At 45.2% G+C, this 27,413-nt stretch overlaps 1 protein-coding gene across 1 annotated transcript; it reads left to right on the top strand.

The window, feature by feature from the left end:
- The first annotated feature begins 1,785 nt into the window (after positions 1-1,785).
- CLIC4 (CLIC family member 4) lies at positions 1,786-27,413 on the top strand. The gene is made up of 6 exons (XM_021534968.3): positions 1,786-1,955; positions 15,746-15,855; positions 20,447-20,572; positions 21,363-21,469; positions 22,466-22,647; positions 23,431-27,413. Exons 1-6 carry the CDS (start codon positions 1,884-1,886, stop codon positions 23,593-23,595), a joined length of 762 nt encoding a protein of 253 aa, XP_021390643.1. The 5' UTR covers positions 1,786-1,883; the 3' UTR covers positions 23,596-27,413.

Here is a 27,413-nt window from a genome sequence, read left to right as displayed (position 1 = left end):
CTTTTGCGGGCGCTGTGGGAGAACTGATTCTTTGTGCTAAACCACTGCCTGTTCTCGAGCAGGTGGGTCTGTGCTGTGGGAAGCCCTGGGAAGTACTGCAAGTTTGACAAAACCCTGGGATTTTAAACTTCTGGTAGAGCAGAGAGGGAGGCTTGGTCCTTGGCTCAGTGTTCCTTGTCCTGGAATTAGGACTCAGCTCCTGCCTTTCCCAGCAGACAGAGGATCCAACTTTTCTTTGCCTCTCATTAAACCAGTCCCAGAATCCACATTTGGCCCTAACTGGTGCAAATTTCTTACTCTGCGTGCACAAAAGTGAATGCAAAGCCTCAGACAGATGCTTGTGGAGTCTCTGGGACAACCTCATTTAAGGGAAGTTTCTTCCCTTCTGTTGGAACCCACGTTCCAGCAACAACAGGAACAGTGGGACGGTGTCCTTTCATGGTACAGGCTGCAATTAATTAACGGGTAATTACCAAGGGAGGTTCCTGGCCAGGGCTGGACTGCACAGCCACACATCAGTTTGGTTCCACTGACACACCAATTTCCAGCCCAGGCTGTCCCACCCCATGAATCAGCGAGATTCCTTGGACTGTAAACCAGGCAGAGACAGATATTCCACTTGCTCCTGGGGAGCTGGGGCTGTCCAGAAGCTGCAGGAATGGGAATGAAAAGGACTTTGTCACGTTAGCCCAGCCCTATCAGCTCCGGAGAGGGGCTCACAGCAGTTTTTCCTGCTCCAGATGAATCCAAGGGCATTCAAAGCCGATATTTGCGTAAAGACATCCGGTTATGCAGAACCTGGAGAGACAGGAGGTTTTGTTCTTAGCAGCGAGCGCTCCGTTGGTAACCATTCCATGTGGAGCCATGGCGGGCTGCATTTGGGTACAAATTACAGGGAGGCTCATCTCGGGTCACAGACGGCATTGAAGTCACCCCGGGCCACCTCGGGGGATGCCACAGCCCCGGCCTGCCCTGGGAACGGCTCTGCCGAGACGCTCAGGTGCAGCTCCAGACTATTAAAAACAGAGTCTGGGCTTCCAAAAGAGCAGCGAGGACTGCGAGCAAGGGCGGGAGGCGCCGAGGCATGAAAGCCGCTCTGTTGTGTGAAGCCGCATGGGGAAAATGTGATCGTGGCTCTGCTGTTTCGGTGGAAAGCCTGGGAAAAGTGCGGTTTCCTCTCTTTCCGGCGTTTCACCCACAATTTTTTTTTTTGTCCGGCTCCTCAGTCCCTGACCTTAATAGTGAGGGGAAAATTAGGCCGCAGACTCAGCTGCCTCTTGGGATGGATTTTTCCCCCTGCCAGGAAAGGAGCCGTTCGTGCTGCTCTGGTGTGGTGGGTCTGTGAGGGGGAAGTTTCTAGATTTTAAGTTTTCCACTTGAGGGTGAGGCGGGCTGAGCCGATGGCGGTGGGGGGGACACATACCCCGGGGCCGGCAGCACCCACGGGGCTGTGGCCCCGCCAAGGCCGCTCCCACGCGTTGTCACCGAGCACGGCAGCAGCCGCGGGCGGTGTCTCACAGCGGGGGCCGACACGGGGGTGACCGCGGGGACCCCCATCCCTGAGGGGACTCCGCCGCCGCCATGGCCGGCGCTGCCCCTCAGAGCTGTCCCCTCGCGGCGGCCACGCCCCCTCGCGGCGGCCACGCCCCCCGCGCTGCCCAGCATTGTCCCCTCAGGGAGGCCACGCCCCTCGCGATGCCACTCAACCCTTGCCCCGCCCCTGCCGGAGCCCCGCCCACCCCGCGCGGCCCCGGCGGGCTCCGGGCGCGGGGCGGGGCCGCGCTCAGTCGCGCGCAGGGCGGGTGAGGGGAGCGGAGCGGCGTCGCCGTCCCGGCTGTGGCAGCGGCGGGCGAGGCGGGGCAGGGGCTGCAGCAGCGAGAGCAATGGCGCTGTCCGTGCCGGTCAACGGGCTGAAGGAAGGTGACAAGGAGCCCGTCATCGAGCTCTTCGTCAAGGTACGGCCGAGGGGGGAGGCAGCGGAGGGGAGGTGGGGCGGGGGAGCGCCGTCCCGTCGGAGCGCCGAGCGCGCGCGCGCCGCGACCGTTGGGCGCTGCCCCCGCTCCCCTCCCTCCTCCCTCCGCCTTCCCGCCCGGGGGGCTCCGGGTCCCCTCACGGGTCCCACGGACCCCGCGCCCCGCCCGGCACGGCGGCGCCAGCCCCTCCGAGCACCCCCGAGCAGCCGCGGCGCTGCGCTCGGGGCGGCTCCCGGCGCGGTGCGGGCACAAAAGCGGAGCCGAGGGCGTGTGCCCGGCGCCGGGAGGGAGTGCGGGAGCCGCGGTGAGTCAGAGCAGATGGAGCGGCCGATAGCGCCGGCGGACCGCAAAGCAGAGTCACTTGGTTGTTTTTGAGGGGGGGCTGGAAGATTCTCCGCCCGGAGCAAAGGGTGCCGCGGGTGCGGGGCAGCACCGCTGGCACCGGCGAGCAGCGATGGATCGCCCATTGTGTGCCCGGCCGAGCGCTGCGAGGCGGCAGAAAACAGCAAAAACACGAGTTGCTCCTCGCTCCCCGCCCCAAAAGTCTACTTTTTTACGACGGGAAGAGAATATGTAAATTAACACTAGGTTTTTATACAAACTGGAAGAATGAGCATGTGTTGTACTGCCCTTATCTGGCGAAGATACCATATGGTATCTCCACATGTTTTGCATTCATTTATTGCTGTATGATGCAATATTTTGCATCCTCCGGGGCTCTGGTGATGCAGCATCTTACTTTTATTACTTTATATCAAAAGTAGCACCAATTACCTCGTGCAATCTTCTCTTTCTGTGTTTAAACGTCCTTTAATGAAAGCCTCTGCCGAAAAGTATTTAAATTCTTCAGATGAAGTTTCTTCCAACTGCAGCGAGAAAATAAGAGATCTCTTCATCTGGGAACTTGGGAATTGCTTTGTACAAAAGCAACGATGACAAACTTGAAAATTTCCAGCTAGAGCTTTGGAAATAACTTATGAAATATCGATTTTATTTCTTAAATTATACTCTCTAAATGTGTTGAATTTTCCCTCTTTTCATACTTCTTAATAGTAGTATCAAGAGGTAGTAATGGGACCCCGGGGAGAGCGTTGCAGTGGAGGATTCCAGACCTGATTTTTGTCAGAATATTTAAGCTCTTAGTGTAGAAGTTAGAACTTACAACTGCAGCACTTAAGCTACAGATTACTTTGAATTATTTATAGCAGTGTATCTTTAATATAAAATGCCAATTTGTCTTCATCTGTCCTAAAGTTCGTCAGCTGATTTTTCTTATTTTTAAACAAATTCGAGCAGTGATTAATGGCACAATGGTTTGGGGGCAGAGGGAAATCAGCTTTGTGGGTGTGTTTAAAGATAATATTTCATGCATGAGGAGTGGCATGGAAGAAGCTGTAAAAATAGTTTTGAGAGAGATGTGTTCATTCTGATTAAATAAGAATTGGACCAATAAATCTGTGAGATTATATGAAATCAGGGAAATTTTCTGTACTTTTCAATTGAAATTTCTTCATTGACATAGGTTTAAGAAGGCTAAATTTGGGGTTATCAGTGAGCATTTTTTCCCTCAAGGAAACCTTTCCCCATTGTTATGGATGACTGCAGCACACTGAGCACTGTCTGCCCTAAGGATAAAGTTCAGGTTAAAATAAGAGGTTATTATTGCCTGCCTTCATGATCTTCAGGTAAAGGTTATTTCCTGTAAAATCCTTCAGATAAAGGACAACCCCCAGCCCAGCAGACAGACCAAAATAGTTGTTTCACCTGGGTGTTGCTGCCTGTCCCACACTTTATTGAACCTGTTGAGGATTGTCAAGACAGCATTTTTGTAAGGCAAATAAAATCTTGTTTTCTGACTCATTTCGATGCTCACTTCAGAAATTGCGAGCAGAATATGTTTATTAAAGAGAACCAACGGTGTCTGTCTAAAGGATAACTAAATTTGGATTTTAGTAATTATTTTTCCCTCCGTGAATGCGATGCTCACTTGGAGTTTTTCCACATGGTTGTGGATGCAATCTAGAAAAAAAAAAAAAAATTGAAGTTACTGAGAGCTTCTCCATGCAGATAATCACTTTTCAAGCCGTGTCTGGGATCTACCTGTGCCCTGTTAGCCGGGGAAGCGCTTCAGGCAGAGGTAGTGGGAAAAGTTCTGGACCAAACTCGAGCTCTCAGCCAGGGGCGGTGACTGCATGACCTGAGCACAAAGGATTGTAGCAGCCAGAACCCAGATGGAACAAAGGTAGGGATTAAAGCTCGAGAAACAAACCCGTGAAGCAGGAGAAAGGGTCTGGCTCTGTGCCCACACTGTGGGGTTTGAGCCTTATTAAATTGTGATCAGTAACAAAACAGGATGGGCTCTACCCCGGGAGGAGCACGCACATGGCTGGGCTCCGTCGGGAATGGCTGTCACAGTGTTGTCACCAGCACTTTGATACGATTTTTCCCACCAGACAATGTATCAATCTACTGAAACCTGTATTTTCTTCGTCTGTGAGAACTCCCTTCAGGATTGGGGTGCTTAGGTAAGGAAACCTGTTACAGTGGTGATTCTGTTTCTAGGTGTCACGATGAAAACTTCCAGATTTATTTAATTCCAGAGCCGGTGGGCTGCCTGTGGTCTCTTTTAAACCAAGTGTAAATATTTTCCAAGTCTTTTCTCTTGAGAGCTGACTAGGACAGAACCAGTGATGTATCTGATTTCATTTCGTTTCCTTGTCTGTTCCGTGTTTTATTAATGAGGGAGGCTTCCATTGTCTAAGAGGAATATTTTTATGTGCCCTAGTGGCATTTCAGAGCAGTGAAGGCTGCATTGTGGTGAATATGCTCGGAGAAACCTGAGCTCTGGGATTTGAGTGCAACTCAGACAGGTCACTTGGAATAAGTTGATGGTGTGTGGAATTTTATTGTAAATAAAAAACATGGTGAAGTGACTTGGTCAAATAGACCCAGTCACCTGTGGAAGTCACAGGACAGAGTTACAAAACTGCCTGTGCAGTTCCTGTAAGGGAGTGTGTGAGGATGGAGCTGCTGAAAGCTCAGCCCTGGGTGTTCTGGAGGACACTCAGTGATTGCATCCTCTGCTCATGCCAAGGTGAAGACAGAGGATCAACAAGTTCAGTTTTAAAGGAAACAAACAACAGACTCCACTAACGAGAAATTCAGATTATCCAGCAGATAATGGTATGGCATGGGTTGGAGCAGATGTAGGGAACCCGTGAGGAAGGTCTCCCCTCTCCACTGAGCAACGTGTGTGTACTTGCTAATTAATCAGACCCTGGATTTCTGGCAGCTCTAATAAGATGTTATTGCGAAATGGGGCACCTGTGCTGAAAATCAGAGTCTACTATCTGTTTACCTTTGAATTGTCTGTCATTACAAAAGAAAAAGCTGTGATTTCACATTTAATAAATCCCCCACTCTGGAGCACTCACAGTGATTGTAGCAGAAGCTTGTCCATGTTTTTGTGTATCTGAACCAGAGACTTGGCAGGTGAACTGTTTGTCTTGTGGGCTCAGGGTCTCTTTTGTTCAGTGCAATGCTGGGGCCGAGGCAGGAAGGGGATGTGAGCATCTCCAGCAGCAGCTCCACGGGATGGATTTGTGTGGATTCAGGTCTGCCTTTGTCTCACCCTGTGCTCATTCCCTTATGTAAGCTCTGCTGTGACACTGCAGCTCTGTACATTGGTGTATAGCAAACCATCCCTGAGCTTCTTTGTCATCAATTTTTATCTTTTTTCACCCACAAAGTAACTGTGTGATTTAAAGGCACATCAGTACAAGGAAATAACAGGACTTGAGACATGCAGTGCTGCTTCTCAGAGATAGTCTTGGTAGGGTTATTGCTTGATAATCTTATTAGATAAGTCTCCTCCTGATGCACCAGCTCATCCTTGGAGGGTTTGATGTAACCTCAGCAGCTGAGAACCTCCTCAGCCTTTCTTTGATACGTGTTTGGTATAGACAGCAAAATGTCATGTGAGGGTTATTTCTTGGGAGTGTTGTAAAGGAGCCCTTTGTAAACTGAGGTGTAACCACTTAGTTATAGCCTGTGCTCAGTGGGTATAAATCAGGCCTTTTCCTTCTCTGGCCAGCAAACTGTAATTCCTTTAAATTCTGCCTGGGAAAGTCCTCAGAGCCAAAAACATCCTCAACTTTTTTATTTGAGTCTGGGTGGTGATACAGGAACTGGTGCTCTTGGTACAGAGTTTAAAAGTATTGAGATGGTCTCAAGTGTAAATGTTAAATTTTTTTGCAAATCATTGGTAAGTAAGCTTTAAAGCCTCCTGGCAATAATTTCCAGAGGGATTGCACAGATGAGTTAGCTTTCTTTCAGTCAGGAATTGCTTCTGAGTAACAGTTCTATTCCCTGGAATCCCTACTCTCCTTCCCAGTGATTCACATCCAGACAGCTCTGATTGTCAGGAGAACTTGTGTTTCACTTTGCAGCTGAAATATGTCTCAGGCAATTTTCCTCTTTTCCCCTCAGAGGGATCTAAAAACTGTGAATTCCCAGATTTCAGCTGGTGGCCCTCCACAGGCTGAGGGTTGGGCTGTATGGTGGTGCTTGTGAGTCACTCCCTCCGTGGACACGTGCCATGGACACATTCCTGCAGCACAGATCCTGCTACAAAAGACAAGTCTGTCCTCAGCTTTCCCAGCTGGGGTTTCTCAGGGTGTGCACTGAGGCCTTGGAGTGGAAGGAAAAGCCTGTGATCAGAGCACATGTTGTGGGGCAAACTTTAGGGCCTGGAGGCTGCCAAAAGTCAGGGATAAAGGAACACTGAGGATCCAAGGCTTGTCCTGAGTTTTTGTGTCAGTCTGTGACAGGGTGAGTGTGCAATGATGAGTTCACCGAGAGGGAAGGGCACTGTGAACACCAGCATTCCTGTGAAAATGGGTAAAGAGAGTGAGATCCTCTTTAAAGAGAGGTTTGTGTGGGCATAAAGATGCTTGATTGTTGAGAAGTAATGAGATAGGAGAAATCCTTACATCAGTTTAGGGAGTGGGTGGGAGGCCCTCCTAATCTGGCAGTGGGCAGCCCTGGGACAGGATTAGCACGAGGAGAAGTTGGTAATCACCCCCACCCAGCCTGGAGTGACTCATGGCACTGTCTGCTCCTTCCATGGCTATCCTGACCTCATCTTGGGCATGGAAAGAGTTCTTTATTCGAGGAGCAGGCCTGTCTTGGAATGGGGAGAGAAGTCGTTGGTTCTCTGCATGTTCTCTGAAGGCTGAGTTGTCCCTTTGGAAGAATCTAATTGGGGAATTCCTTGAACTCCAAGCTAAACAGTAAACTGTGTACTCTGGGAAGCGACTGTTGGACTTGTTGGACTCTAAAGTTTGATTTTTTTTAAGTGTGCAAAGGGACAAACAAAAAGCCCTGGACTGTTATTTTCTCACCAGCGTGTGTTCAGATTGTGTTTAAATGAAACATTTGTTGTGATGTGGCAAACACAAGGCCTGCAAGCCTTTGTACCAGTGCCTGCATCAATCCCAGCTTCTGGCCAGGCTGGACATACCACTTAAAAATCCACAAGAACAACTTTTAAGACTGGATAACTGTACTTGGCAGTAATTGGATTTGTTGCCTTGTTTTGGTAGATGTTCTCTTTTCCCAGTGAACTGAGCAGTGCAGTTCTGTAAAGCCTGGACTGGACAGCATGGGAGAAAACAAGGTGGTTTTTGTCTGCCAGGGGAGGACTTGGTTTGTCTAAGACAACAAAATTTAATTAAGGTGGTGGTTGGTTGCAAACTGATGGTTCATGGAAAAATAGTTTACATCTGTATTTGTTATCCATCTAATTTGATTTTTATCTTCAAAGTTCTTGGTAAATAAGCTGTAACAAACAGCTTATTGTCCTAATCAGGTCTGTTTTTTTTTTTTCTGCATGTTCTTCAGTGTGGAATAATATAGTTTTAGTCTTAAAATAGATGCTAGGTGCTCCTTTGTGGAATTAAGAGTTTGTGCATATTGTAGCAGTAAAAACACTCAAACCCAAGATTGTCTCAGAAGTTTCAATAGAGGTTTGACTTCAGGAACCTTAAATCCTATATTTACAATATTTTTCCCTTAAAAAAAAATTGTAACAGTTAATATTTTTTAAACTTGCTTTGTAGTTGGGGTTTTTAATTCAGGTCAGATTCATTTGTGGCACAATCTGGATTTTTAGGGTGTTTGCTTCTGCTGAAGTGAAAAACATAAGGTAAACTGCTGTTAATTACAAACATCTTTGTGTGGGAATTCTCTGAGAGTTCAGACTTATTCCTTGTATTGTTGGCCAGACAAAGGGCAAAGAACTTACCCGAGGAAAGGAAATGACTGAGTTCTCCCCACTGAATCTCCATATTAGGTATAAACTAAATATAGCAGTGTAATCCAGGGGTGAAGTCATATCTGTATATTTTCCCTGAGAAGAGCTAAAGGGATCAGTCAGTGCTACTGGGCCAGCCTCAGAGTTTTTTGGCTCTCTTGGAGCTTTACTATTTTGGCTGTCCTTTGGAGAGCTGCTTTGCTGAAATAAAGGAAATAGCTTTTTTACGTGGTTTGATCTAAAAATAAAATCAAGGCAAGCCTAAGGAGAATTCTGTGGCCCTTCAGGGTGCTGCATTAGGTGAGACACGGTGTTCTGGAGCTCAGGGAGATCAGAACACAGGTCCCAGAGGAGAAACTTGGGAGGGGGAATTCAGTCAGGGAGGTGCCTTTTAGTTGTGCATTGCTTGTGTTGGACAGAGAGCAGGCCTCCCTCAGTCCCATCACTCTGAAATAGAAACTCCAGCCCCACTTTTCATCTCAGGTCATGCTTTTCCTCCCCAGAGCTTCTGAATGGTCTGCTGGCAGGGGAACAGGTTCAGGACTGCAATGACTTTTGAGAGGCTGCTGAGAATTTGGGCGGTTTGTGCCCTCCCTGCCACCTCCCTCGTGGGCACTGCTGCTCAGAGCCCAGGCTGAGGCAGCTGCACATCCTGTGTTTTACCAGGCCTTGAAGCCCTCAGCTGGCACCTTTTGGGCTGGGATTTTGGCATGAAACTCCTCTGGGTTTGCTGCTCCTCAGAGGGTTCAGTCCAAGCCAGCTGGGCTGGGGTGACCTGGAGGAGCAGGAGCAGCCCAGGGTGAAGCTGGAGCAGCTCTTGGTTGTTCTCTGTGCTCATCTGCCCAGCCCCTGGCTCATCTCTCTCTAGATGAGGTTATAAATACCACAAACATGGCTCTATCTTTTCCTGTCCCACGGAAGTGAGGCACAGTCAGAGGTTTATTTGAAGAACTCTGAAATGCCACAGATAGAGATTTGACTGGGCTCTTCTGAGCCCCAGTGACAGCATTTGCAGTTCTTTCCTCTCACTTTGGTGCTTCATGATTTGGTGGGGGAGGTTTGGAAATGGGTCCCTTGGGCTGTAGCCAAAGCACACACTGTACTTCAGCAAATTTAATAAGTCCAGGGAGAGAGAATCACTGTCATCAACAATTCCTGCTCTAGGTTTATATGCTGGAGACCCAAAGGCAACTCTCAGGCAGTGTAAAAGAAACCCTCAGTGCTGCAGAGTTAATTGTCTGCTTACAGTTTCCTACCAGAAAAATTGCAAGATTGTGTCAAGATGTTATCCAGCACGTTTTAGTGAGTGTGGTCCCGCTGATGGGGTGGGGTTTGTTCAACACGAGCTCTGTTTGAGGTACTGGCACAGCAAAGATGCCAGGCTTGTGCCATTAGTGAATAATTGGATTTTCCTGTGCCAGGCCAGGAAGTGTCCTGAATCTGTCCACAATAACCCCAGGGTTTTGTGTCCCTGTCATTAAGCTCACTTCTTCACTGAAGAAAATTGTGATTTGTATTTAAAGCAGGTTTGGGGTTCTCCATCTGATTCTCCCAAAAGATGAGCATGGAATAATTCCTGTTCTCCAAAGGACTAGAAACACTTAATTAAATTCTGCTGAATTGTGGATTTACTTCTGTACACCATGAGGATCCCACAGCATTTTCCAAAAGCTTTTACTGAGAATTAGGCAACAATGAGCAGGAGCTGCAGGAAAATGTGCAGGATGAGTCTGCTAATGATTTTCCTGGGAGCAGCATCACAGGGCTAAAAACAGCATCATCCTAAAATGGTCAGTGGCTGTTCCAGTCTGGTGTGACACAGAGGGGACTTATCAGAAAGGTAATGACTGAAGGGGCAGCTTGGATGGGCTGGCAAACATTCCTTTCCCTGCTGAAAGAGCCTGATCTCAAGTAAACACAGGCACTCAAGTTAATTATTTTGAAGTATTTTTTGAGTTTAAAGGAATTTCAGCTGAAGTGGAACTTGGGTTGGTTACAAATGGTGATAGGGGTCATGAGAGGCAGTGGTAACTCAGGTTGGTTTAGCCCTGGGCGTGTTAATGTCAGTCACCATATAACAAATGTACACTAATTATCGTAGGCTAATTATCTTAGGGAATTCCAGGTGTGAGCACTGACCTGACACTTTTTGTTTTCCATTTTCCTATGTTTTTCTCAAAGGAATGGCTATTTAAAGTTGCAGTGATGGCCTAAGTTGTTCAGTAGAGGTAAATTTGGGCAGGGCGTGGTGGTTGTGATTTGAGAGTTTACCTTCAAACAGTGTAACCAAATAAAAAATTCACTTTCAAAAAGGCACTTCTGATATCCCGAACCCTCTGCAGGATGTGCAGTTGGTTTTTCTCTGATTCCCACCTTTCCTGGTTTTGTTCATCGTGGCAGGGAAGTTCTGTGGGCTGTCAGCCCAATTTTTGTGCCCTGTGTTGAAATGTTCATCTCTGCTCTGCCTGGTGGCACAAGGAAAAGCTTTGCCCTGGAGGTCGTGGCCCTGTCCTGGAGAGGCAGAGGTGACAGGAGGAAGCGTCCCTGTCACTCAGCGCTCAGATTAAATCTGGTTGAACCGGATTTAGTCAGGGCTGGACTCTGCCTTGCTCCCTGACCTGTTCCTCCCCTAAAAACAAACCAACTCCCTTCTCAAACTGCAGCTCTGGGAGGCTGGCAAGGAGGTGAACACTACTGCAGATAAGCTTTTCCAGCCTGCACCGCACTACCTTGTCACTTGGTTTGCTCTTTGAGTAAGAGGAGAACATCAATATTCATCAATACTTGAGCCGCTGGGAGCCTTTAAGGTCTGCTTTGGTTTGCAGAGTGAGTGTGAGCTCAGAGCATCCCTGAGGCTCTTCCACGCCCTGCCCGAGCACAGGGAGCAGTTGCACTAATGGCACTGTGGGGAGCATTCGTTCCATCGATTGCTGTCACTCCTTCCATGCCTGTAATTCTTTACATCTCATCTGAAAACCTTCAGTCAGCACCACGGGATTCTGCCTGTTCAGCTTGGCAAGAGAAAGGCCCAAGGATTTGGGCTGATACAGCCAGACCCTTTTCATGTGTGGAACATCAAACCACTCCTGTCTGTATCCTCTGTTCCTTTATCCCAGACCTGCTGCAGGTTTTTCACTTGAATTGCTTTGTTAGTTCACCTTAAACCATTTCCTCTCAAAACAGTAATCCTTAAAGGATTATTATTAATTACTCACTTTTGGAATGAGCTTACTGCTCATTAAACATGCAAAATTGATTGTTATCTGCTGGTTTGAGGCAATGGCTTTGCATCATGCTGGGTTGCTCGTACAGTTTTCTCAGCAGGTTTGGTTTTCATTGTTAGAACTCAAGACATATTTCAAGATTACTGAGTTCAGAACATACCCTCTCTTTCATTTTCATTTTCTCCCCAATCTGTTTATTGGCTGGAACATTATTCTTCTAGACTTTGCAGAGTGCAGATTTCCCACTTGGGGGAGTGGGGATTTCCTTGGTGCTGCAGTCAGATGGCTCCAGTCGTTGTCTTTGGTGAAAAGTATTCTGTGAGATGCTTCTAAAACATCTTTATCCCTCTTCATCCAAACTTCTTATATCACTTCTGGTATCAGCTCTGGGAGAAATTCCCTTGAGAGTTTTGGGTAAATTAAGAAATGGTCTTCTGGTGTTCTGCCCTTTCCTTTTGTTCTATTTTTGCAGGCAGAGACTGAGCTGTACTACATTACTCATCAGATGCACTTTATTCTTTTTCTACAGTTATTTGATCTAGTTTGGGAAACTTGTAGTGGGCTCCTTTTAACTGGTTAATATTTGAAACAATTTTGTAGAAATCTTTGGGACCAAGGATTTCTAGAATTCTCAGATCTGTGCTGTATAAGAAGGGTTTTGTGCCCTCTTAATGTTTCTTTGCTTGTCTGGCTTTTTGTTAGTCTTGCAATAAAATTCAGCATTCCCTTGCTAAGGTAAATCCACTCAGGTTCTCATGTCAGGACTCAGGTTAATTTTTATGCAGCTGTAGAGACAAACATTTCACAATTTAAATGGATTTTTTTCCTTCCCTTAGCTTATTCAGCCACTCAAACAGATGTTTGATTACTTGTACTCTCTGGGGTTTTGTTTTTTTGTTTTTTTTTTTTTTGAAAAACGGTCTCATTTGAATGAAATCACTACTCAGGGGAAGAGAAAGGGAGGAGGTGGCTCCCAAGCTAAGCTCACTCTTGCAGACAGTGGGATAAGCAGATTTTGGGGGTTTTTCCCTTTCCCAAGGGCTGCACTCGGGCATGGGCCCTGGGAGTTGCCAGGAATTTCAGTGTGGCTGTGATAAAGCAGGCTGGCTTCTCAATGAGCAGCTGATCTGTGTTACTGCCTTGGAACTCTCCCGTTCTTGTTTGAACTTCCTTTCTTATTTAACGTTTCTTTAAAAATAGCTTTATTTGTTTTCATAGAACACTGTAGAGCTGTGTTCTGGAGGGTGTGTGCTCTGCTCTCCCTGTGCCATGTCTTACAATTAACAAGGTCCTTTTTGCCACCTTTTCAGAAGCTTTTTGAATTCAATTCAGTTTGTAGAGGGTAACATGCAAGTGAGAAATTCCATGTTCCTTGCTGTGTGAGAGGTGTGGCACTTTTCCTCTGTCTGATCCTAATCTCTACAATTGAAAACCTGAAATTCAGTGAAATTTGATATATGGTGAGGTTTTTGAGTGCATATCCTTTAGTGGATGACGGCAGAATTGGAAATTAGCCCTAATTGCAGGCAGTTTGAAATTAGTAATATTACCAATATTTCTTGTAATAAAGTTTTTTAGACTGGTTTTAAGAAGAATTTGCAATAAAACCCCAAAGCTTCTCAGTACAGAATGACTATAACCTTGTTAAATAACAAATAACCTGTTATTGCAAAGAAGTCAACACGTAATATTTGCTTTACTCTGATGGTGATGAGGATTAGACACTGAAGAGATCCTGGAATTTTATGGCCTGAATTCAAAGACAAGGCAATGACAAGCAACAATTATTCTGTGATTAACCCCTGCATGACAAATCATGTCAGATTTCAGAATATTCTTCTAATATGTCAAGTTGAGAGTTTACTGCCAGCAGAGCCGTGTTCTGGCAGAGAAAATCAGAGCCAGGAGTGACTCCTGCAGGAGCACCCAGCACAGTGGGGACCCTCAGAAGAGAATCCATGGACCAGGGAGAATCCAGAGCTGGCTGCTCCCCAGGAGGGGCTGGAGCATCAAACACAGCCACAAAATGGGCCTCTCGGGCAAACACTTACAGAGCAGAATTCCTTGGCTCCAGAGCTCTGGAGCCAAAGTTTCTTGGCATTCTGAGTGCATTCCTTCTGCAGTGTGTGCTCAGAATAACTTGGGGCTTTTTGGAGCAGAAGTGGGACAAACGTTTGCAGACAGAACAGTCTGGGCTCCGTTTGGGCTGCTGGGCTTTGAGAGTGCATCAGGCTTTGTGCATCTCACTGACTGTTACTGGGCTCTAATCCCCTCCTCTGACTCAAATTATCCAAACAGCCTGTCCTAAACTAAAGCAGATGCTGCTGGTTGCTTGTTCACTTTGAATGTTGCACTTGAGTTGGGAGAGAAGGAAAGTTTCAGGATAAGAAAATGCATTTGACCTTTTTTGGTCCATTTGATTTTGGCTTAGGATGGACCTTAAGGAAAGCCACAGGTCAGCCTGAAATTTTAAACAACTTTTTGTGCAGTTCTATGATTTTAAAGTAGCTTTGGTTTGGATTCCAGTGAGCCAAGTAAAGTTTAATGGGATGGGGATTTCAGCCTGTGCTGTTGCTGCAGTGTAACTCAGGCTTTGCTTGATGTTTGAGGACTCAGATCAGTTCTGAGTCAGAGTTATTTCTGCTTCAAAGCATGAATTACCCTGGGCAGTACAAAATATCTATTTTCCTTAGATGGGATGCTGTGTTGTGTTTTTCAGTCCCTTTTTTCCAAAGGTAGATCAGACCTGACATGTGGCAACAGAAAAAGCAGATGAATATAAATCTATAATTTACCTGTAGGAAATGTCAGTTCCAGTGTAAACACGGTGGAGGGGAGGGAATTGCTGAAATCCAGCCTGCTGTGTGCAGGGACAGTGATGGAGTTAAATATTAACATATTATCCTTTTTCTAGATTCTTCTAAAATTCAGTCTCCTGAGCAAACACATGGCAGAGTTTAAGACAATCCATCAATAATAATCTGCTGCAAGTTTGACTCTACTATCCAAAGATAAAGCTGGCACTTCGTAATTTATGGCAGAATAACAACTTCCTTTTTCTGTCAAGTCTTCATTAATGACACTAATAAAGGTTTGAAGAAAACTGACTCTATCTATAACCAGGGCTTTGGAAGCTCTGACAGGAGGGACACTTGCAGGAATGAGTCCATTCATTAATTTTAAAATCCTCAACAGCTGTTAAAGAGACTCAGCTTTATCTGCAAATAAAGATGATTTTACAAAACCCAAAACAGCTTTCTGAATTCAAAACAGTTTTACTGAAAAACTCTATTTTCCTGGCCTTTATTTTATGCTTTGAAAATCCTGCTGTTACTCTTCTTAACTTGCAAAGTCTTTCTGAATTCTCACTGTGATGATGAAAGAGTTGGCCAAGCTTTGAGGATTGCATGGATGAAAATCCCTCTTGGAAGGATTGTAATAATAACAATAATAAACCAAATCCATTGAAACCCATCTAATATGAAGTACATGTCAGAATAATCGGACAAATTTGGCAGGTTTAAGAACTGAATGAGTTCTCAGAGGATTCAATTTTATAACAAAGGTTTCCAGTGCCTCATTTTTGCCCAGAAAAAACTAAAATTTTCCAAGTCAGCAATGTATCCTTCATTGTCAGAGCGATGATGAGATGTGTGCTATCACTGGGAGCTCACTGCTGCTTTCTAATGGGCCTTTGTTGTGCTGGGACAAAGACTGATTGATAAATTGCCTATAAAAAGTGGCTTTGGGATATTATTTAATTGTCAGTGAAGTCTCTATGTACTCACAGTTATGTCTTTCCTCACAACACCTGCAGTACAATCAATTCTCAGTTCCTGGCTGCAGTTGGCTCCCTGGAGCACTGCACAGGCAGAGATAGAGGCACTGAACTGGGAGATGACTCCAATTAATTAGCTATGCCTTGGAGAAGAAAGAAAAAAGAATAATAAAGAGCAGAGAACAGCATTGTCATTGGAAAGCTGCCATCAGAAGGTGTGGCTGCTCAGGAGGATGTTCAGCTGCCAAGGGCAGCTGCAGCCCTGGCAGTATCACAGATAACTGAAATATTGCTCCATAGGTTGTTTGAGCAGCTAGAGGACATGACAAGTAAAAACTTGACGAATGCAGCAATTTCAGTTGTACTGAGCGTGTGTTTAACTGAAGCTGTTGCAGTGGCTGTGAGATGAGCAGATGGCACAGCCCTGACCACATCATTGCTCTGTTCTGTCCTGCAGGCTGGCAGTGATGGTGAGAGCATAGGAAACTGTCCCTTCTCCCAGAGGCTCTTCATGATCCTGTGGCTGAAGGGAGTCGTGTTCAGTGTCACAACAGTGGACCTGAAGAGGTAAGAAATCTTTGTTTCATTGGACCAGCAGAAGTTCAGCACCCTTGGTGGAACAAAGCTTTGGCCAGAGCTTTTATGGCTCACAGACTGGTTTTGTGAAATTAAAATGTGTTCTAATAATTAACTGAGGCAACCTGGATGCAAATGGTGCTTTCATTGATGATTTAACCAAAAATAATGGTAAGTTCTCTTGAATTTGTTCAGTGATTCTTTGTAAAACTCACACAAGTCTTTTGTAACTGAACATCGACTCCTCCTTTACTGACTTCACATCAAGATGCCCTAAGTGGGGACAGATGGATATCTTTAGTCGACCACCTTCTTGTCAAATCTCCAGTGATGGATAATTGTCACAAACAATGTGCAGCCTCCTTCTTTTCTTAACATTTTTAAGATGATTTTGGTTATTGTGCAATAATAATGAAAATACCTGCCCATGAGGTAAATCCAAGTGAAATGGGTAGGAATAAAATGTAGAATGTTCTGTGTCAGCCAGATAAGCCATGGTGCTGTCACCTAAATTGCAACTGCTCCTCTATGAAATGAGTACCTTGGTGGCTAAAAACAGTGAGAAGTGAATTCAGAAGTCTTAATTTCCTCAGGCTGGGCATTCTTTTTTATGAAAGGGCTAAATTCAGCAGGGGCCTTGTGTTTGCTTTGGGTGTGAAGTCATGTTTTCCCAGCACTGATGGAAAACTCTGTTGGTCACAGCTCTGCAGAGGGGAGGCTGCCAGTGCCTCCAAACCTGAATTTCAGGAATAAAGCCAACAGAAACACAGTGTTCTGCATTGAATCCAGCATAGGAGGGAGAAATCACCCTGCTGCTGGACTTAACCTCTTGGGATTTTTTTGAGGGAGGTGACTTGTTTGGGTTTTAAAATTCACTGAAGTTTCTGCTTCAGTGCTGGCAAGGAGTTTTAAAGGCTTCCATGTGTGGTGAGGGGCAGAAAGCAGCTTTTGTCAGCTCTGGGTGCATTTGGAGCTGCTCAAAGAGCTTTTCTGGCCAGTGTGGGATTTCCCTGCAAATACTGGTGCTGCCAGCCCCATAAACCAAACGTGTCCCATCTTCCACCGAGCCCTGCCCGTGGTTTGTGCAAGCTCAGGAGCAGAACTGGTGCCTGTGGCTCTTGGTAGTTTGGGATTTCCTTTTTCTTTAATGATGGGGTTGTTTAACCTATTGCAGTTACTGGGGTGGGCAGGAGGAGGAGGTGAACAGAGATATTTTAGGTTTGAAAGGCTTTTTACTGCTGAACCAGTTTAGATATCATTAAAATGCCAAATATTCCTGATGAATTGGTTTTATTTTGCGTCCCCCTGGCAACTTGCAGTTAACTGGATGGGGGAATGGGATGTAAGACTAACTTTTAGCCTATAAATTGGTTGCAGATGTTTAAAGTTGACCTTTGTTAAACAAGGAAAGCTTTCTTTCAGGTTTTTTTTTTTTTTTTCTGTTGAGGAGGGGAAAACAGAAAATAAGTGCAAAATTAAAGATCTGCAGAGGAGTAGGTCAAATAAACCACCTTTGTGTTGTGCACTGAAGGGGTTCTCTGGGAAAAGAAACAAAAGACCACTGAAGCTAGTTCAGGTTGGAATAGATATTGATGCAAACTTAATTCCTTCTAGACTTTATTTAGATGTCATTAAATACAACTTGAACACTGTGGACTGATCAATACCCAGTGGCAGAGCAGTGCAGCTTGCAGAACATCACATCCAGCCAAGTGCTTAATAGGAAATGTTTGATACCACGTGGGGCTGTTTCCCCTTGTTATCACTGCCAGAATGATAATAGATGTTAGGTGGTGCCTTAATGTTGCTACAAGAAACTGCTTTTGTGAGCACTTTATTCAAGCCAATTATCTCCTCTGCTCCTTGTTCCTGTTAGACACAAACTCAAAGAGCAGAGCAGGAATTGTTTAAAAAAACTGAATTTATTTTGTTGGCCAAAACCAGAAGAAAGGCTTTGCTTGCCTGTGCCTCATAACGTCAGTGCTGCACAGCAGCAAGGCCAGTTCTGTCTGTTTGTGAGGCTGAAAAGGTCATGGTTGGGTACAAAAGTTCACAAGTGAGGGACATGGGACACAGGAAAATCTGAGCCTGCCTTGCCTGACTCTGCCTGTGCTTTCCCCTCCAGAACTGCCCTGTGCTAACAAAGGCACATTCTGCAGTGCTCCCCTCTGCTCTCAACACACAAAATATGCACATAGGCCAAGAGGAGGGCAGTCCCACCCTCTGCAAGGAGTCAGGCATTTCTTCCCTCTCTTTGGGCACACAGAGGCTTCATTCTTCCCTTCTGGGCAGCAGCGTTTCTGTGCCCAGAGCTCTGGCTTGTTCTGGAGGCCAGAGCAGAGCTGCACTGCACAAACCCATTTGTTGGGCTTGGAACAGCACTCAGAGCCAGCTTGCCTTCAGCTCAGCACTGAAATCCTGTTAGAAGCATCTTCATTTGGAGCTTTTACAGTTCCTTTGACAGGCAAAGCTTAAATAACGGTATGAAATATTCAAATTGAATATTAAAGACCACCCAGAGGTGAATCCAACTTCGGCAGTGTGAAATACTGCTGAGGAACTGGGGTTTAGTGCTGGCTTTTCCCCATGCTACCCTTCAGATCCTCATTGCAGTATTTGTGTAATTTATAAATGTATTCCATTTAAGGGCTGAATTTTGTCTGCTGTACAAGAAATAATTTGCATGCTAATTACTATTCTGGTTTGTGGCAAAGCCATGAGGTGTTTGGCCATGAGTGATGGCCAGATAATTAATGTGGCCCTGCCTCCAAAACCCCTGGTAAACTTTGGGGTAGGCACAAACCATCTTGGAATTACTTGGAGTGGTTACAGAAAGGTTTTTTGTTTGGGTTTGGTTTCTAAGCTCTCCAGCTTTATCTCTGAAGTAAAACTGTTACAGTAATTGCCTTCTTGTTTGACTGTTAAGGGAATTTGTACTCTGAGCCTTTTAAGGCTGTTCCTGTGTGCTTTGCTCCAAGGGCTTGGTTAGGATCTCCTGGCAGGAGCAGCAAACTGGAAGTCAAACCCTGAGTTGTGTTTGGGCCTGGCCTGTGGATCTTCATCTCTGCTTTCTTTCTCTTGATGAAAGATCCAGGTGGTCTGCCTGGATGGATAAAGTACTCCGAGATGCACTCTGGTTCTTTGGGAAACTTTTTTGGGTAGTTCTTTGGAATAATCTGTTTCTGAACTAAAGCTTGCCTTTGATAGTATTCCTGCAGATCCTGTGGTCTTGCCCCTGTTTGTTTTTAAAATAACATTCCTTTTGAGGAATTTTATCTGGCCAACATGGGGAACTGGAAGGGAGCCACGATGACTTCCTGTAATTGTTGGGAGTTACAAAGCTGTATTTAAATGAATTGTTAAGCTACTTAAAGCATTACCCAATGACAGACTCTAAATCCTAAAAGTGAGAGAGTGGTGGCAGCTCTTAGTGAGATATAACTTCTCAGAAGCTTGCAAATTGAAAATAGTTAAATTCCTGTATTCATAAGGTTTCCATCCCCTGGCTTAAAGCAGGGTAAAGTATGAAAATCACTTTTCTCATTCAGTCTTACAAGTAAGCACCCTTGGCTCTATAAAAGGGGCAGCAGCGGGCAGGACATGAAATTCTGACTGGGGTTCTTAATTTTGTAAGAGATGGAAAACAAGATTGATTGTAAGCTGGGCTCAGTTTAGAGTCCAGCTGCTCTCCCTGGACGTGCTGCTCTCTCATGCTGCCCTGCAGGACTGGGGCTGTGGATGTCACCAGTTCAGTTTCCCTGTCTGGTGTTGTCAGGAGGATTTCTTGCACTGCACTTGCAGTTTCCAGGAAATCCAGCTCCTGCATGCCTGGAGCTGGCTCAGGAACGTGGCCACGCTGGACAGGGCTCAGTCCCAGGTCAGGGTTATGGTCCAGTCTGGATTTGTTCAGCAGGAACCAAGGGGCAGCTTTACCTTGGCAGAGTTTTCAGCTGGGCCAGTGTTTGTTGTGGCTGGGCCAGCAGGATGTGGTTGCTCTGCTGAGGGAAATGTTACGTAGAAATAGAACTAGAAATGGCTTAGTATTTCAGCTTTTTGCTGTTTCATGTCTAACCCTAATGTGGGATTCCTCTCCCAGGTGTGCTGCTCTTGTTTGTAAATTCCTTTTTTCACTGGAGGAAACTGAAGCATCTGCCTGGACCCAAACTCCCTGGGCACGTAATAAATGCTTTATACACTGGGCTGGAGCAAAGTTGCTTCTTTCCAGAGCAGCTCTGTGTGAGGGGGGAGGATTAGCACAGATTATGCTATATATAAACTCTTCTGTAGGGCTGGGGAAAGAGGGAGAATGTGTGGTGTGTGTACAGGTATCCCTCTTCTAGTCAACACTGTATTGATTTGAGAATAAACACAGCCAGAGGTAGGAGGAAATTGTTTTTAACTGTTTTAAATTAATTGTTAGCAAGAGTATTCAAAATGTTTATTTGTAAACTCACATTTTAGAAAGTAAACTGGTGGTATCTGTTTAAAACTGAGGATGTGGAAACCTCAGCAGTGCTTTTGTGGTCGAAGCAATGAAATTTTGTCCTCTGCTTGCTCTTCATGGGTTTGCATCTCACCCCAGGAAACCAGCAGACCTTCAGAATCTGGCTCCAGGCACTCACCCACCCTTCATCACATACAATGGGGAAGTGAGAACAGACGTGAACAAGATTGAAGAGTTCCTGGAAGATGTTCTGGCCCCACCCAAGTAAGTGTGGTTCTCACAGGGGATTGCTGCCCTAAGTAAGGTGTTCTTCAGCATCAAGAAACTGAAGACATGGAGGATAGCTCTTGCTTGTCATACCTTCCTCCCCTCAGCTCCCCCATCTTTAGATCAAAAACTGTTTTCTCACTAAGATTATTTTTAAATTATTCTTTGTATACCCTGGTCATCCTTTCTGCACTTTCAAACTCTTCTTTTTGGTGACAGGCACATTTGTGTTCAAATAATGCAAATGAAGATGAGTCTGCTGTACAAAACTTAGTCCTAAACTATAGTGGGACTGTTTTATAATGTGTTCAAACTTTCTCCAGACTCTTGGCTTTCTACTCTTCAGCTGGCAGGCAGATCCAGACGCTGCCTTTGACAGACTGAACTGTTTTGTCTTTTCAGCATGGCAAAACTTCAGGCTTTTTTTGAAAGATGTGGAGTCCTCTGATGTTAATTAAAATGGAAAACCCTATATTTTGCTCACAGATGTGTGTGTGCCCCCTTGGCAGCACTAGATTAAGGGAGCTCTGGTGCTCCTCAGACACTCTGCTTGTACCAAGTGTCTCATTCAGAAAGCAGCAATGTGCTTTGGTCTCCCTCTGGAAATGCTGGGTTTAAAAACCTTAGTGTGCTTACTACTAAGTGTGTTTACTAGTACTATACTACACTTCAGGAGCCATTCTGGAAAAGGATAAATCAGTAACAAAGTGCCATTTTGTGCTAGTTCATGGATAATGAGCACCATTCTGCTGAAAGTGCTGTAGATCTGCTCCTTGCTGCTTTTCAGGTACCTGAAACTCTCACCAAAGCATCCAGAATCCAACACTGCTGGAATGGACATATTTGCCAAATTTTCTGCTTTTATCAAGAACTCTAGACCAGAAGCTAATGAAGGTGGGTCACTGGGGGGACAGTGCACTCCTGCTTTCAATCAGAACTTCAGTGGGGTGTGCATGGTTCATAAATATCCCCAGCATTGGATCTTCTCTGTGCAGCAGCCACTCAAAACTCTTGAATGAAGGATAAATATTTCCACATCCAGAAGCAAATTTCAGACAGAGTTTGTGTCATGCCCCAATGGTTGGATTTCTGTGCATCTGCTGCTCTTATTTCACCTCTCTAGGACTGAAGGCTTCCATTCAGAGTTCTGAGCTAAGCTTAGTTTGTGTCACTTCCATTAAAGGATTAAAACCTTTCTGTGTGGAGGGAAAACAGGAGATTTCATATGAGGGATCAATAAGGGGTAAAGAACTCACAGCTGGGCCTTTAAGTAGTTCAGTACAAATCAATTTTGTCCTCAAAGTACTTAGAGAGAAAACCAAATTCAGGGAATCAGGGTTCCTTTCTGCTGCTTTTCAAAGGGAGAGATGCAAAATATTTGTGAATAGTTGGGAAATAAACGGGGATTTTATGGGGTGTGCTGCCCTCTGCTGCTGCATTCCATAAACCTGCTGTTGCTTTCCATATCCTGCTTCCAGCTCCAGCTGGGTGCTCTGGGTTGGTCAGGGCTGTTTGCTGAGCATGTGACATTAAACAGATTATGTTTAAATATATATAAACCCCAGCATAGCTTAATTCTAATCAGTTTAAGCCAGTTAGGCACAGTCTTAAGAAACTGACATAAGCCACTTTTTAAACCAAAAATAAACCCTTGTGGGCAGTCTTACAGTATTTTAAATTAGTGCAAGCTCCTATATTAGCCAGCTTTTAAATAAACTGCATATGTGAGATATTTAAAGAGATTTTGGTCCAGTTTCAGTGTTCTGGTGAGCACAGAGGCACAAAAAACTGACCAAGAGTTACAAATCCTTCAGGTCCATGGGGTTTGTATTTCAGATCTGGCACCAGTCTCAGTTTAATGTCTGTTTTGGATCATCCCCTCCTGTGCAGCCTTAGAACGTGGCCTCTTGAAAACCCTGCAGAAGCTGGATGAGTACCTGAACTCCCCTCTGCCCGACGAGATCGATGAGAACAGCCTGGAGGATGTCACAGTCTCCACCCGCAAGTTCCTGGATGGCAACGAGATGACCTTGGCCGACTGCAACCTGCTGCCCAAACTGCACATTGTCAAGGTAAAACCTGGGGAGTGGCAAGGGAAAATGCAGGAGAAAATATTTGTGGTTTGTGCCATTCCTGAGCCCAGCTAACTGCAGCTGTCTGTAAGCTTAAGTGCACTGTTAGCAGCTGAATTTGTGCAGGGTTTGAGGGCTCTGAGCAGTGGAGTTCAGTGCAGGTGTGAAACTGGGGCAGGCTGGGCAGCAGAGGATGTGAATGGCAGGGGCCAAACCCCATTTCCCTGCACTGACCTCGTGGTCTCAGATCTGCAGAGCTCACAAGGAGGAGGAGGAGGAGGAGGAAGGTGAAGATCAGGGGAGCAGGTAATGGCTGAAGTGGGTGTCTGCTCACTTCTGTAGAGGAAACTGCTCCAGAACAAAGTACATGACACTGAGGGAAGTAAAGGGATTGGATAAAAAATTCAAGTTGGAATCTTGGAAGAGGCAGCCTGGGACAAGCACAGGAGTGCAGGTGTGCCCACATCAGTGTGGTTTGATTCCTCCTCCTGCCTGCAGTGATCTGTGTCAGTTCTGTACTGCAGATGGAGCCACAGGCTCAGTTTCTGCCTGCCTGCGGAAGAGTTTCCCTGGGTGAGCACTGCCCCAAGGGGAGCGAGGCAGGAGCAGCCCTGAGGAACAGCCAGGGCCAGGGGCATCCCTCAGGAACAGCCTCTGGGAACTGCAGGAACCATCCCAAGCATCCAAGCCAAAAGGATAACTTCACAAGAGAATGGCCAGGGCTGGAAAAGTATTTAAAGTCAAGGAAGGATGTAAATTCATAGCATAATTCTTGTGTTCCAGGTGGTGGCCAAAAAATACCGCAACTTTGAGATTCCCAAGGAGATGACAGGGATCTGGAGATACCTGACAAATGCTTACAGCAGGGATGAGTTCACCAACACCTGTCCTGGAGACAAGGAGATTGAAATAGCTTACAGTGACGTAGCCAAGAGACTCACCAAGTAACCAGCACTTGCAAAGGACCAGGTCCTGCATATCCCATAACAATGCTTCTAACAGACTGCTCTTTTCATATCAATAGCAATTGTTTTTTGCATGAACTCGCAGTTACTCCAAGTCACGTGGATAGACCAGGTACAGTAATTACCTAAAGTTTGCAGACTTAATTACAGGCTTGTTTTTCCTGACCTCCTCTCACAGCCTTTGAGTATGATCGATGCAGTCGTGTTCCCGTTGCACTGGGGTGACTCTGGATTCTTCAGTGTGAAGGGTTGGCTTGCCCCTGCTGCTTTTCTCTGTAAACATTTAGTCTATGATTTGTCCAGGAATTGGTTTAGGATCCTGTCTCACTGTATGGTACAAGGAATATTTATGTATTTTGGAATTTATTGCTTTTCCAGAAGATCTGTACACACCTGTCATGCCTGTGACACGTTGAACTGTACCTGCTTGTCTATCCTATTTACATAGAGAAGGGAACTTAGTATCCAAAAGAGCCATTTGCAAAATATTTGGCGATGTTTTGTTGGTTTGTTTTGTTGTATTTTTTAAAAATTTCTTGGATTTGAAGTCATAGTAATGGTTGAGAATGGACTCAATGTCAACCTTGGATTTGAATGACCTCAGCATCAGAGAAGTTTGAATCCAGGCTTGAGAGCTGGGGCAGGAAGCTCAAAGCTCAGAGTTTACGTTTATTGTGTCTTCAAGAGCTTGAGGAGATTTGAACACCTGCATTGTATGAATTTTGAGTTGCAGCAAACAAATAATTGTCAGGATTTTCCATTAGGAACAACAGAGTTGGAAGCTGCCCTCTGTTCCTTAAGAATTGCAAGTGGCTTTCTTTTTGGTAGTTAAGAGCCTTTTTGTTTTGTATAGGTATTTTTGGTGATTTTTACTTAAAAACCTGTTCTGTCATAGCCCAAATCCATGGAAACTGTAGTGTCCTAACTCTGGGTGGGGAATAGCAGTGCAATGATTAGTGATGCAAAATGGACTGAGAGCCATGAAATGGGAACTTTTTAATGCCCTTTCTTCCCTGAAGAAAGCTAAAGTGACCTTTAAAGAGTACATTTGCCTTAAATGATAGTAAGATTTTTTTTCTGAAAGGAAATCTTGGAATTTTGTAAAGAAATGGTGGTGGAATCCAGTCCTTTCCATTGAATTTATCCCAGTTGTTTTTGTGCACCTGGACTGCAGTTTTGCATACTCATAATCATTGCACTACTATGCATAATTCTTTTTACAGCAACACTGAGGAATAGCACTACAATTTTTTTAAAAGCAATTTTCAAATGTTTCTAAACCAGGGAATAGTTTTCTTGTTTAAAATTAATGGTTTTGATGCACGAAATAAACTGCTAGGTTATTTTTAAAAGACCATCATAAACAACTCCAAAGAATGCTAGACTTATATGCCTATTTTTTTGTAAAGATACTTTTATATTTAACTGATTTTAGAAGCTGGAAAGTGCTATTCCTGCTAGGTTGTTTTTGGAATATTTAACATTCTGCAATAACGTGGAAATGCTCACACAAACACTTTTATACACTAAATTTTTTTTCTTTTTTTTTTTTTTTGGTAAAGCACTGGCTTTCTGAAAACCAGCCTGACTTTTCTAAGCATCCTGCTTTTGCTACTTTATGTACCCATGGAGTTAGCTGGACATAGAAGAGGTAGAGAAACCAGATCCATATTTGTATACCTGGCTTGTGGTGCCTTGCCTTCCTAGAGCTAGAATTCCAATATAAAGGCACTTAGCAATCCTGCCACATCTCTTTCAAAGGCAACTCTCTTAGATACACTTAATCCCTGTTCTGATTTGTTACAGGAATGTTTAGGCACAGAGGGAAATCCTGGGGAGTGACCTGGTAGGAGAACCTTGACTGCAGCCCTTTAATAATTACTGTTCTAATGTCACGTTCCCCTCCTGAATAAAATTCCTCAGCCATAAGAATCCTCTGTAGGGCTTCAGTCTCTGCTACAACGTGACATCTAGAAAAAGGAATGACTTTTTTATTTAGAGAACAGCATTTTTAATGCCACATGGGGTGAAGAAACCCCAAACCCAACCCTCCTTGGTTTGGTGCTCTTGGCCACCACAGGGTTCACAGAGCTGTATGTGATTGTGGGCATATCTTTGTCAAGTTTTCAGCTCTCCTTTCAAAAGCAGATCAGGATGGCCCTTGGAAGTTGTGTTGGTGGGTTGTGGAGTCAGGCTGTGCTCCCCTTCCCAGGGAATCATCCCTGGAGTGCAGAGAGCAGGGCACCCACAGCTCCTGGGGTGCTGCAAGCAACCCCCACCTCCTTCAACGCCAGCTCAGGCTTCTTCTGACATAATCCATTCCCTCTGCTGTTCAGGCAGCCTTCAAACCATTCCCCTTCTCCCTCAGTGATTTTGTTGTGTCTGAGAGCTTGTAAACAGAGTTCAAGCTCTGTCTGTGACCAGTGGCTTCCTTATCTCAGCACAGAGCAGCCTTTCCCTCGGAGGTGGAATTCCAGTGAGCACCAGCTTGGCATGCTAACTGTCCTGGGTGTCTCTCAGGCTTCCTGCTGCAGTTTTGTTGTGGCAGGAGCTGCCCAGCCCCTCCTGGCTCGGGAGGCAGCAGGAATCTGGTGGAGAGGAGCAGCTCCAGCTCCGTAGGTGATCCCTGCAGAGCAGCGGGGAACGGCAGCGTCTGGTGTGGGCAGAGCACTTTCATCTGGCCCCAATCACCAGCTCCACACTAATTAAAAAAAGCCCTTTCATAACTATGTAAATTCTTGACTTCTGTCAACTTGTTTACAATCTGATCTTTAAATGCATTTTTAATTTCATCAAACAGCAATTAATCTACCCCCTGTTTAAATTTAAAATGCTGCTTCTAGCCCCTTCTCCAATTTAAAAACAGCAGTTACCCTTTCAAGTAGGCATTCCAGTTTGCAAGTTGGTTGCATGTATTAGCATGCTGAATAACTTACTTTATTCTCAAGCTGAAATATGCTTAAATTCACATTAAAACAGGTGACTTGTGTATTCCCTGAACACAAGGGGAAAATCCATCACCTGCACCCTGTTTTTGTGTGGGAGAACAGATTATCCTAGGTGCATTATTATTTTATTTTTCGCTTTCCTTCTTGAGGAGATCCCTGCTGTGGAAAGGCTGCCTGTGGAACAAGAGGCATGTGGGACTTGTGGAACAATTCCAACCCCTCCACAGCTTCCCTGTCCATCCCTTCCCTGGATGTCCCACAAGGGCAGCCCCAACTTTCAGCTTTGCATTTTCCCATAAAATTGTGTTTTCTCCACACTGGGCATGTCCAAACTGATCGAGAGCTGCGTGCAGCTCCCTGATAAGGAGAGAGATGTAATCAAATTTTTATGCTAAAGCAGCAAATTAGCATTTGGTATCAAAGGAGCACAGACAGGAGTAAATGGGAGCTGCTGGAGCCAAACCCACTGATGCCTATCTGGGTGCAGAACAAAAAGTGGTGAAGTGCAGCCAACTCTGCTGAGCTCCCTTTGCCACTCAGAACCACCTGAACCCATCCTGTGAACGTTTTTCAGGAGAAGGCTGAAACCCAAGTGAGAAATGCTCCAACTCCCTCAAAACCTGTGCCACCAACTCCCGAGTTTTGCTTCTGGAGGGGGTGGGAGCAGGATGAGGGGATGGAGACTCCCGAGACAGGACATCAAGGATTGGAGCGTGGTTTGCAGAAATACTTGAAGAGTTGATACAATTTGTTGTAGTTTGCTTTTGTCTTTCACTTTCTGGAACATCTTTTACAGATATACCAGTATACTGCTGGCAGCTATTGTTAAATAAAATTATATTTTCACTACCAA

Source organism: Lonchura striata, chromosome 23 (genome assembly GCF_050655825.1).
Source record: "Lonchura striata isolate lonStrDom1 chromosome 23, ASM5065582v1, whole genome shotgun sequence".
Taxonomy (NCBI): domain Eukaryota; kingdom Metazoa; phylum Chordata; class Aves; order Passeriformes; family Estrildidae; genus Lonchura; species Lonchura striata.
Note: the sequence above shows the minus strand (reverse complement) of the source record. Positions and strands in the feature narration are given on the sequence as shown.